General features: G+C 32.6%; 1 protein-coding gene across 7 annotated transcripts in view; it reads left to right on the forward strand.

Moving 5' to 3' along the window:
* PGAP1 (post-GPI attachment to proteins inositol deacylase 1) overlaps positions 1-12,112 on the forward strand; it is an 83,636-nt gene extending 71,524 nt beyond the window's left edge. Inside the window, exons 24-28 of one of the 7 annotated variants that reach the window (XR_004053234.1) lie at positions 574-624; positions 1,076-1,263; positions 2,345-2,449; positions 3,787-4,490; positions 6,603-7,602. Coding sequence is in view for 4 of the 7 variants with exons in the window: in XM_010381615.2 (XP_010379917.1) it covers positions 574-624; positions 1,076-1,263; positions 2,345-2,449; positions 3,787-3,925 (483 nt within the window). In the remaining 3 variants the exon portion in view is untranslated. Of the gene's footprint in view, positions 1-573; positions 625-1,075; positions 1,264-2,344; positions 2,450-3,786 lie in introns of all 7 variants that reach the window. The other 6 variants (XR_004053232.1, XR_004053233.1, XM_030916780.1 and 3 more) reach the window with 6 other exon arrangements.
* Positions 12,113-12,313: the final 201 nt, after the last annotated feature.

A 12,313-nucleotide genomic window follows, 5' to 3' on the forward strand; every position in this document is an offset into this window, starting at 1 on the left:
ATTTTAGTATTTTTTTAATTAGGTATTTCAAACCACTGACCCACTAAGCAAAGGTTTCTTAAATATTTAGGTAACCCTAATAAATTAAATTTAAATATTTTTTCCAGTTCTTATAAACATTTCACCACTGTATATAATTGGGTTCTGGTTTTCAAAGACTTAAAATATGTAAAATGTGTTATATTCCTTTACTATATTGAATGTAATGAAATCTTTGACTCACAAGACACATTAAGTTGCTATAACAAAGCATCATTCAAACTTAGGCTTTTACAGGTTATAAAAGATATAGCAGTATATCCTGGCCCCACCATACTCCAGAAGTTTCTATTGTTTTGTTTCTGTTTCTGTTTTTTCTTTGTTGATGTTTGTTGCTTTTGTTTGTTTTTTAACCCATGATAGCCAGCATGTGTAGTTGTCGTTTTGTATAAGAATGTTTTTAAATGTTTAAATGACTTTTTGGTTTACATTTTTAAAATTTCAGATTACAGTGCTTTTCATTTTTAATACCAAAGGCTTATACGTTTTGTTTCAAAATAAAAGTAAAATTAAACAGCGATTTATTTTTCTTAGGTTGTTCATCTGCAAGCCAGCTTGACCACTTTTAAGAATAGCCAGCCTGTGGTAAGTTTTATTTTCAAAACTCTATGTAAATTTAAAATGAAAGAACATGGGGAAATATAAGAGTTTATTTTTTTTAAGGTTAGGATTTCGTAGTGCTTAAAAGATACAGTATTATGAATTTAGGTAAAGTGAACCTAATGAATATTTTAAAAGACTTATAAGTTCATCTTTGTCAGTACCTATGTCATTTTTTTTACAAGTTTATTATCTATTAAATTTTATTTTGAATAATTACTTGGATATATTCTCAGCAGTAGAACTAGCAAGTCAAAAGAATAAAAGTTATAAAACTTTTAAAGTATTTTTAAGCAAAGTAATTTCAGGATTTTATGTCAGTTTGGTAATGGAAAGATGTACTTATTTAGCTAATAAGTAATGAGTATGATTCTAAATAAAGTAATATACTTTTGTTTAGTTAGTATCTTGATATTTTTACTTTATTGTTTTATAGAATCCCAAACACTCTAGAAGAAGTGAAAAGAAATCCAATCATCATAAAGACTCCTCAGTACACCATCTTCGTTTATCTGCTAACGATGCTGAAGATAGCCTTCGCATGCACAGTACTGTGATTAACTTATTAACATGGATTGTATTACTCAGCATGCCTTCTCTAATTTATTGGCTAAAGAATCTTAGGTACGTTTTATTTATATAATTATTGTTTATGTGGTTCAAACAATAAATATCCCTAAGTAGAGACTTGCTAGATTCCTAATGGTTAATGAAAATTCCTCAAGAACGGGAAACTATACATTACCTGAAATTTATTTATTTATTTATTTATTTATTTATTTATTTATTTATTTATTTATAATTGTTTGAGATGGAGTCTCGCTCTGTTTTACAGGCTGGAGTGCAGTGGCGCGATCTTAGCTTACCGCAACTTCCACCTTCCGGGTTCAAGCAATTTATTTTTAATACATTCACATTTTCTTCCTTACTATGTGTATATAAACTTCAGGAATATAAACTTTTCAAAAAAATCAGCCCAAAAGGGTGAATTGTATTTTTATTCATTGGTCAATAGCTAAATAAAAGGCCACGTCATCCAAGTAGTAGTTGAACCCCTATTCAATGTAGTTTTCAAAAATGATATAGAGCTTTCAAGTTTTCTAAATACTGGGAATTTTTTTAAGTTGGCAGAACCAAAATAAGTTCAAATTAAATAAAAGATTACTAGATTTTAATATCTTCCTTTTGTTCCTTATTTTAGTCAATATCCAGATGTTTGTTCACAGATTTGCTGTCAGAATTATTTGAGGAGCACAAATTTTTGATTCTGAAAGGCTATAGACATTTTACTGTCAGTAAATGCAAGAAATGAATTGGATTTTTAAAAAGATAAGGGACAAATACCTTTATGAACCTTCATTTTATCTTTTTTGTTTTAGAGTAGCACTCATGTATTTGAAGTAATTTTTTTTTTAAACTTTATGCCGTTTTAAACATATACTGCTTATAAAAAGAAAGTGCATTCATACTGGTTATTTTCATTTCCTTTAGTAGTTTCTAATCATAATTCTCTTTCTAAAACCTTGGATACAAAGATGATATAGAGCAAAAATTATTTATCAGATATTTCATGAACTGTTTACAGCTCTTTTATATCCATATTGCTATTGGAATGTTTTTAACAATATTTATCGTATTGATTCTGATAATTTAAAAGATCAGGTCATTGTTGATTTGTGGGTTTTTTTTTTTTTTCATATTATAGGTATTATTTTAAACTTAATCCTGATCCATGTAAACCTTTGGCATTTATCCTTATTCCAACTATGGCAATTCTTGGAAATACTTACACTGTTTCAATCAAATCAAGGTACAGTAGTTTAATTTTTCTTTTTCTCCTATCTGTTCTTGGCCTTTTCCCCGTTTATATATGAAACATACTCTTTATTTCTAATTAATTTGAATATTCCTAAAAGTAAGGCCATAACAGTATTATGGTTTATATGCAAGTATATTATACTTGTTTTCTTAATTATAGGTTTTACTTGATAGAATATAATGCAGTATTTTTTTTCTTTATGAAGTTAATCCTAAAAAGACATGATCTAAGATTTGCTTCCCAAAAAGCAAACAAGAGAAGTGGATAGAGATACTGGTGAGATAAAATTGGCCATGATTTGATCATTTTTGAGGCTGAGTAGTGGTTGCATGAGGGTTCATTATACTGTTAGTCTACTTTTGTAGTTTCAAATTTTCTGTAATAAAATGTGATTTTTCATTCACTTGTTGTTTGCTCTGGGAGTCTTTTCAGTTGATTCTGGCAGATATTTGCAGATATTTTAGAATCAGGCCGACCTGGAGTTTAAATCCTGGTTCTGCCATTTAATAGCTCTGTCTTTAGTTAAATTTCTTAACCCCTCTTATTCTCAGTTTCTCTGTTTTCAGAGTAAAAAGGTAATCGTCTTTTCTGATTTTTCTCTTTATACTCCTTGTTTTGGGAATTTAAGATGGCTCTTTGGTTTTTTTTTTTATAAGTAGGGTTAAAATAAACATTTCTGTAGCTATGTCTTATGAACATTATTGATGATTTTTGTTAGGATAAATTTCTAGAAGTTGAATTACTGAATAAGAGTCTAACTAGTATTTTTCTGTTTTTAAAATTAGAAAGACTAAACAAAACTGACTATTTTAAAAATAGAAATATTTTTCTTTTCTAGCCAAATATGGCTTGTATTGATCTTTTTTAAAATTATGAATCGGTATGCCAGGCGCGGTGGCTCACGCCTGTAATCCCAGCACTTTGGGAGGCCAAGGCGGATGGATCATGAGGTCAGGAGATCGAGACCATCCTGGCTAACACAGTGAAACCCCGTCTCTACTAAAAATACAAAAAATTAGCCGGGCGTGGTGGCGGGCGCCTGTAGTCCCAGCTACTCGGGAAGCTGAGGCAGGAGAATGGTGTGAACCTGGGAGGCAGAGTTTGCAGTGAGCTAAGATCTCACCACTGCACTCCAGCCTGGGCGACAGGGTGAGACTCTGTCTCAAAAAAAAAAAACAAAATTATGAATAGGTAAATTCATAACATAAAACATTCATTTAAAATCACTTAGAATATTTATTTTTCCCAAAACTGTATAAAAGATTGATATAATTTTGGCTCACAATGTAGTTCACATAAATAATCTATATTTCTCTGTCTCTTTACAGTAAATTGTTGAAGACTGCTTCACAATTTCCACTTCCTCTGGCTGTTGGTGTGATTGCTTTTGGGTCAGCACATTTATATAGGGTTCCATGCTTTGTCTTCATTCCTCTTTTACTCCATGCATTATGCAACTTTATGTAAGAGTGGACTTAAGGAATGACAAAGATGATTTATGCGTTTAAGGCCAGTGATAAGAGGGAACACACAGATCCATCAGTATGGACAGCAAGATCCTTTGGAGAAGACAAGTCTATTTTTACAATAATGAAAATAGGAAATTAGTTTTGTAATGTTTGAGGGAAGTAGTTGAAGCATGGTTTCGTTTTGTGGTGTGGAATCCATGTACTAATCATTTTTGAAAAATTCATGAAGGGATATATATGGTGATCACTATCATATCAAATAGTCTGTTTTATCAACCATACAAGAAGTCTAATATTAGAAATTTAGTAGATGCAGCATTATTTGTAATCTCACTGCAAGCATTCTGCTCATTTCATCAAACTTTTTTCACAAAAGTAGGTTATTTTGAATTTGCTGTAGTTTATCTGTTAAGAAATAAGTCTTTAAATAACTGATGAAATTTATAGCTGTTGGGTTTCTCAAAGGTTAAATAGCCACAGAAAGCCTTTGGTTAGTTTTTGGCAGCCACCATGAACAACGTGGATCTTGTCTTCTTACATCTATGAAAATAGAGCTTTGAATGGTAAGGAGACATGTTTTCTTGGTAACCAATGCAAGATTGATGGGTGGAAACATTCAAACGTAAACAATTTTTCTTGCTATTTTTCAAATATGAATCTTATTATATATTCTCGGTGAACATCAGGAGACTATTAAAGTAGTCTGTTGTTAAATGTAAAAAAAAAATGCTCATAGCTATTTGCTTCCCGGTATTGGAGCAGTTCAGTTGTTTAGTTTATACCATTGGATTCAATTCATTGCACCATGGTTGCCAAAAGTGCCTAAGGTCATAGTGGATTGTGAAAATAACCAAATTCCGGTGGTTGGAAACTCTAGGTTTGTACCATTTTTTTCTGCTCTGGGAAAAAACAACAACAACAACATGATCAAGGTAACATCACATTTGATGTATAATATTATACTATTAATGGAATAACAGTAGACAACTGTAACCCATTAATAGCATGAGTATAAACAGTACACCTGAATAAATTGGAGACATTAGCCTCTAGGTTTAACAGTGGAATTCTGATTTGCCTAGGTGACTTCTGGGATTACTGTTTGACAAATAAAAGAGTAACATTTTATTTCATTTCAGAATTTACTTCACTTTTAGCTACAAGAGTAGGAAGAAGGTAATCGGCAAGGCAGAAGAGTATACTCTTTGCCTTAGGATAGCGTAAACTCAGGCTGAGCCATACCCGGCTTATAGAGTTATTCTAGATGTGTAGACTATAAATGCCCAAATCCTCTCAACTAAAGTTTTAGTGATTCCACAAAGCCTCTCATGTAAATTTCCAGTGATTCCACCATTGCACTTGTGAACATGTATCCTTGTTAGTACCCAGGGATGTCCTCGAGCACCAGTTTCATTTTATCTGCCATTGCATCTGGATTCCATTACAGCCTCTCAGCTGTTACTGCCTGTGGATGGTTACTTCTACTTACTGCCTGTAGAGGGTTACCTAACTTCTTTTCTCAGTTCTTCCTCAGGTCCTGCTCTTTTGACCTCAGTTGAAGAGGGTCTTGCTCTCACCTCTGAGGGTTTTAAGTTTGTTTGATCCCATTGTTGTCTTTTCTAGCTTCGAGCGTGTTGTTCAGTATTCATATTTTCACTTACTGAGAACATTAAAGGGAAATGGTAAACTCATGGTGGGGATATGGCAGACAGGTGCTTGTTTGTTTGAGAGAAGTAGCAGAAGGGGTAAAATACAAAGTGCTCTATGTTTCAGTTGGAGAGGAAAGAGAGAGAATTTATTAGATTATGTACTTATCCCGTGGCATACCACATATATTTAAATAGGGACACATCTCCCTATGTTTAACTATACTTATAGTCATAAACAACTTTGATACACATTGCATCTTTTATTCTGTCACCTGATATTTTAGTGTATCTCAAGTTACAGATTACATGTATCCTTAAACTATTTCTGAATTTGGACTTAGGTCCATATACAGAAAGAACTTTAGAAAATTCATTAATTTGGATCTTCTATTGATAGCCATAAATATTATGTTTATGTATTCTAAAACCTCTTTAGTTAGTACTGTTCATGAATGTAACAAGCTTAAATTTCTCATTTGTGAGTAGTACATTTGCTTTTCGTTTGTATTTTTTGAGACGGAGTCTTGCTCTGTCACCAGGCTGGAGTGCAGTGGCGCGATTTCAGCTCACTGCAACCTCTGCCTCCCAGGTTCAAGTGATGCCCCTGCCTCAGCCTCCCGAGTAGCTGGGACTACAGCCACCTGCCATCACACCTGGCTAATTTTTGTATTTTTAGTAGAGATGGGGTTTCACCATGTTGGGTAGGCTGGTCTCAAACTCCTGACCTCATGATTTGCCCGCCTCTGCCTCCCCAGAGTGCTGGGATTACAGGTGTGAGCCACCACGCCCGGCTGTACATTTACTTTTTAAAGCAGCAGACTAGGAACAGTAATTCTCACTGAAATATTTTCATGGGAGTGTAGTTATCACCAAGTCCTAAAGTCTTATTTATGCCAAAAAAAATTTCATTTTAAGGACTACAAAAATGATTCTAATTAAATATTTTATAATCAATAGTAGGTTGGGTCTTTAGCCATTATATATGTATATATACAGACACATATGTGTACACTTACATTTTGACAGGGTCTTCATTGAGTCTTGATGCACTTTAAACCCAAATGGCTACCAGAGATGCGAAGGTAGGCTCTTTGAAGATTAGCAAAATGGATGTTTCTGTCACTTGAGAAAAGGAAAGTCCTTTGCCTTTAAATTACACAGTTTCCATCATGCCCACAATCTATATTATTGGCTGGTAAAACAGCACTGCCCTATTAGCAATGTTAACAAAAATGAAATTATTTATTGGCAGTTATAGATTATCTAATTCAGGAAATTTATGAGCTCAACTTTTACAGCAACTGTTATGGCATTCTAATTTAGCAATTGTTGAGTTATGAGTAAGTTTTGTGCTTAACTCCTAGACCCTATTGTTGATAACCAGATCAAATGTAGTCTGTACAGGGAAAAATACTGGGTACATTCAGTATTTCTAAAGTCTCCTTTGGAGTTACTACTGATTGTAATTTGGAACTGATAATAGGTAGAGATTGCTAACACGATTTTTTTCCTGGATCTTTTTTATGCCAGAAATTAAACAGGTTCTACTAACTCTTTTTTATTTTCTTGGTTATCACCAGAATGAAAAGATTTAAAGTGGTGACTCTAGAAAAGCCATTCGTGCCTGGTTAACGTTGATTTTGAGTCTTTTCAATATATATTGATCATGTATTGATTAATCTTTATTTTTTCATATTTTGGCTAGATAAATTCAGATCTATATAATGGAATACCCCTTCTTGAGTGAACTATACTACTATCTACATGATTATATAGTAAGGAAAAAAGAAGAAATAACTGTAATAGGCATAGTAAGTGTTTGTTGTTGGTTGTCTTGTCACTCGTGATACTACACATTTCCACAATACACACACACTTACATGAGGTGGATTATTTGTTTTGTTCATTATATAGTTCCTGTATGTTTTTTCTTTAGAAACAAAGTCTCATTCTGTCACCCAGGCTGGAGTGCAATGGGCGGTCATACTTCACTTCAGTCTTGAACTCCTTGGCTCATATGATCCTCCCTTCTCAGCCTCCCAGAGCAGGTGAGACTATAGGTACATGCCACTGTGCCCGACTTTTTAATTTTTTTGTAGAGACAAGGTTTCAGTTTGTTGCCTAAGCTGATCTCAAACTCCTGGTTTCAAGCGATCCTCCCACCTCGGCCTCCCAAAGTAGTGGGATTTCAGGCATGACCACCTGGCCTAGTTCCTATACTTTTCTTAATTCTTCAGACTTCTCACATCTAGTATAGTGCCTTCATTTCATCTTGCTGTTTATTAGCACCCTTTGTGGCCAAGGGAAATAAAAGGTGGTAAAATTCAGTTTTCAGTTTAGTTCTTGAAAGCTCTGGGAAATAGAGAAAACACAACTATGAATTAAACTAAGGCTGTTGATTTCTGAACCCCCAGATAAATCAGTTGGTCCACATTTTAATTTTAGGTGTTAGGTCCAAATTAGCATAATGTCTTGCATTATCATTAGGTGCAGTGTGAAACTTTACAGTGCTGCATTTGACGTTTTAGGGACTGGTTATTATTAATCATTTGGGAAAAATGAAAATGTGTTGGGACCTTCTATGACTAGGCATTTGTTGATTATTTTTCATGATTGCTTTTTATTTTCTCATTGTGTAGGATTTGTGAACTTGTGTATTGTAGGTAACAAGATACTTTGTAAAATTTACTGGGGAAAATCCATTTGGAGTGCATGACATTTGCCAGGATAAGAAAGCAGTAATATGTTTGTATTATAAAATTACACCCTGCCAGAAAACTGTCTTTCCTAGTAAGGTAAATGTAGAAAGGACTTTCACAACATAGTAAGTTGATTAGGAGCCAAACTTTGATCCCGGATTTTTTTTAACTACGATTCTAAACTCTGTAGTGAACTTTTATGTTTACACATTACTCATTCATTCTTTCACAATATGTTTAATAGCCTGAGGAAATAGGAAAGCTATAAAGCTACTCGAATTCTTTACTTTTAATAAGAACAATAGGAAAGAAAAGTCAGGTCAGTAATCCAAATCCAAATATGTGTACTGCAAATGCTCAAGAATTCACATTTTTTGATAAATTGTATTGAGTTCAGAAGAACTTATATGAATTTATTATCTGTTAATAACTTAGTTTTGACAACAGAATAAAATTTGGCAATTGTGAGAATAATCAAGCTGTTTTTCCATTAACAGTGTAAATTCGTAACATGTCTTTCAAAAGTTAGGTGATATTCTAAGCTGTCTTAATTGTCTATGGTTGATAACTTACATAAAGTACAGTACTTTCTGAAAGTGTTTGGCATGTTATGCTGCCAATAATATCTGTGTTTTGAAATACCAATTAATCAGTTAATTTCTGAAGACTTTGTGTAGGACTTGATATATGAGTCAGAATCTGTCTATACTCATTCTGTGCATTGTAACTTTGAACACTTATGAAAAACTGTATCTGTTGGTGTGTTTTGATTAGTGTAGATTTGTTTGCATATTTGAATTCTGATTTTAGTTTAGGAAGTCTAAAAATAGCCATTTTTGTAAAGTTCATATGCTATTTTTTAATGTCATTTTGGTTTTTAATATTTATACAATAGTGATGTTACTAGTAAAAAATGTTTATAGACAACACGTAGAGCTATTAACTGTTCAAAAGCCTACATGATAGGCATATTTTGTATTTCATGTTGCACTTGTTCTGTTTCATATTGGACTTTTTACATCCTTTTTTAGGAAAAAAGGAGACACATTTGAATTCTCTTTAGCATAAAGCTGTGCATTGGAAACTATATGACTGTATCCATATGGTTAGCAAAATACTTTTTGCCACCAAAGGTAAATGAAACTGTAAAATACCTCTGGATATTTGTGCCAATGAACTTTTCTTAGCATATTGGGATTAAAGCAAAAATAATCTTTTCAGTATGTTTCATCTAGGACTTACAATAAATGTTTAAACCATGAAAACTTATATTTCATACCCTAATTTTTCTTTGAAAATATTCAAGATTTGTAGCCTAGTGTGTTCTATTTTGTGTGATTGCTTGAATGTTTTCTGATTTTATTGGGTAAAAGTTTGACTAGTAATCTTTCGGCAATTAGTTGAAATAATTATTTGAAGTAATCTTGCTTCAGATTTATTTTGTGATGTACATTATTGTACAAGCCATTTTAGTACAGGAATCTCATTTATGTAGTTGAAAGTCGATTGTGGAATTTCTTTTGTTTTTTTGTATTTCCATTCAGTCTCTTTATATAGTCACATGTTTCACAGGGGAACTTGTCCACTGGAACCTAACATAGTACAACCTTTCAACATGTGTATGTTAAAGGAAAATGTTATCAAACAAGATATTAATACTAAAATGTTAACATTAATATGTTGTACTCATGGAAGAAAAGTAGAAAATACGATAGGCTCAGAAACTATTTTTTGTCTGCATTTAATGCTTCAATGTCTCCCCATAAAAATTCTAAGGAAATTTCAGTTCCTCGTGTTATAGTTTTCCCCATAATTTAATATTACTAAGTATTTCTGTGCCCAGTAATGTTGATGCAGTTTACATGAATAACCTTGGAAGTAAGGAGGCAGGACAGAAAGCCAAATATCAAAATCTTCGGCCTTCATTTAGTGACAATTTATTCTAATGGGGACCATAGGTGTTATTAGTAAAAAGAGGATGTACAAGGCCTAAATTCAGTGTACATTGTTCTTTGAAATGAGTCCATCTATTGTGTTGAATAATTGTATTCTAAGTAGGAGATGCCTGTATTTAATATGATCATGCTTTCCACATAATCAAATATGTATTTGTTGGAATACTGATAGAAATAACCTTCCCTTTCTCCACTGTGGAGTGGAAAAAAACCTCCCAATTTACAGTGTATATAAATTAGGAAATTATGTTACATATTTACATTTTTAAAAATATAAAAATGACTGAATATATTATTTTGAAGTGATTGTATTATAGTTTCTTAAACTTAATGACTGGCTATAAATATAACAACATACCCATGAGAAACCAGACCAAAATTGAATATATATCATCACTGTGACCTTGAACTTATAGTCATTTGGGATAAAACAGAGTGTGCCTTAAAATGATAAAAGAGTGCCCTGCAATTTTATAACTGTACATTTTATTATGGGTGGTCCTCTCAAATTGGCCCCAAATCCTTGTCTTTGAGGTTGGTGAAATAAAAGTTGACTGGTATTTCCTTTAGTATTTCCAGAACCATTGCTCTAGAGGCCTCCCTTAATTTTCAGAGTTTTCATTTTGAATTAAAATAGACTTACACTACATAGATGTAGAAAATTAAGTTTGGCTAAAGTTTCTGAAAAAATATTCTGGGAGAAGGTGGTGGCATTGTTGTTCTGAACGTATTACACTTGGAAAAACTAATCTTCAAAGGTAATTTTTTGTCTTATTAATGAATAATCTATCAAAGACATGAATTCTTCGACTTGTGCTCATTCTTTCTCAAATCATTGAGGCTTGTATATATCAAATAAGGTTAATTTACACAATAATGATTTTTAATAATAAACTCAGATTCATGTAGTATATTTTAAAACATTATTTCCCCTCATTTTTCCTTCTCTGTTTTCTTCCTATATATTTTTAAGGTTTCAAGAGAAAACAGACTTCAGTTTTTAAAAAATGTAGACTTGCATTTTTACTGTGCTTATTTAAAATAATGGATATAATTTATATTAAAGTCCAAATTATTTTATTCACAGGATAATCATGGTCTCTGATAAAAGATGCTCACATTTCTGTGTACTCACACGTTGTATATTTTTCAATTTCAGTTTTGAACGTAAACTCAACACATGGTTTTCCCATTTTACCTCCACTACCTACTCGCCAGACAAAAATAGAGATCTCTCTAAAGATACATACAAAGAAAACGTCTTCCCTTAAAACGTGATCATATTGACATGAAAGTAGTTTGGGCAAGGGTATGTAATAAAATAAATGGTTCTCAGCTTGCATCAATTTTTATACTATAGTTAAAAAATTTATAGAGGACAACCTATGTGTTATGTTGAGATAGACTCAGTAAGTAATCATTTCTTTGCAAATTGATAATTTTTTTCTCATCCCTCCAGAAAGTACAGTGCATAACAACAACACTTAACAAGTGCAGAGGAACCTGTCCTGTAATATATAATAAAAAATGATTGTCACCTTGCAGATGTTTCCATTTAAACATGCATGATCTCCAGTACTTTGTACAATGTATAGTATATTAAATACATTTATGTGTAATTTTGTGTGTATTTTTATATGGTATAATTAAAATTATTACATTTATGTGGTTGTAATTCACAAAAAATATACTACTTACTATAATCTGTAGTGTGTGTTGTGAATGTTTTTAGCTATGTTTCAGCATTATGGTGTAGGTTTAGTAGATGAATATTTGCCTTCAGTCTCTGCTCAGGTATTAATGTGTAGTAATTTTTGGTGCTTTCTTTTTAATCTGTGATAATCTGGTGTTCTGAATGTTCAAAAATAAATTTGGTTGAATATGCACATGTGGTAAAAAGATTGCTTACCAATTGACATACTCTCCACAATATCATCTTGGTAAAAACTCTTTAAAAAGGATTTATTGGCCGGGCGTGGTGGCTCACGCCTGTAATCACAGCATTTTGGGAGGCCAAGGCGGGCGGATCACAAGGTCAGGAGATTGAGACCATCCTGGCTAACACAGTGAAACCCTGTCTCTA

This window comes from Rhinopithecus roxellana, chromosome 14, assembly GCF_007565055.1.
Source record: "Rhinopithecus roxellana isolate Shanxi Qingling chromosome 14, ASM756505v1, whole genome shotgun sequence".
Lineage (NCBI taxonomy): Eukaryota > Metazoa > Chordata > Mammalia > Primates > Cercopithecidae > Rhinopithecus > Rhinopithecus roxellana.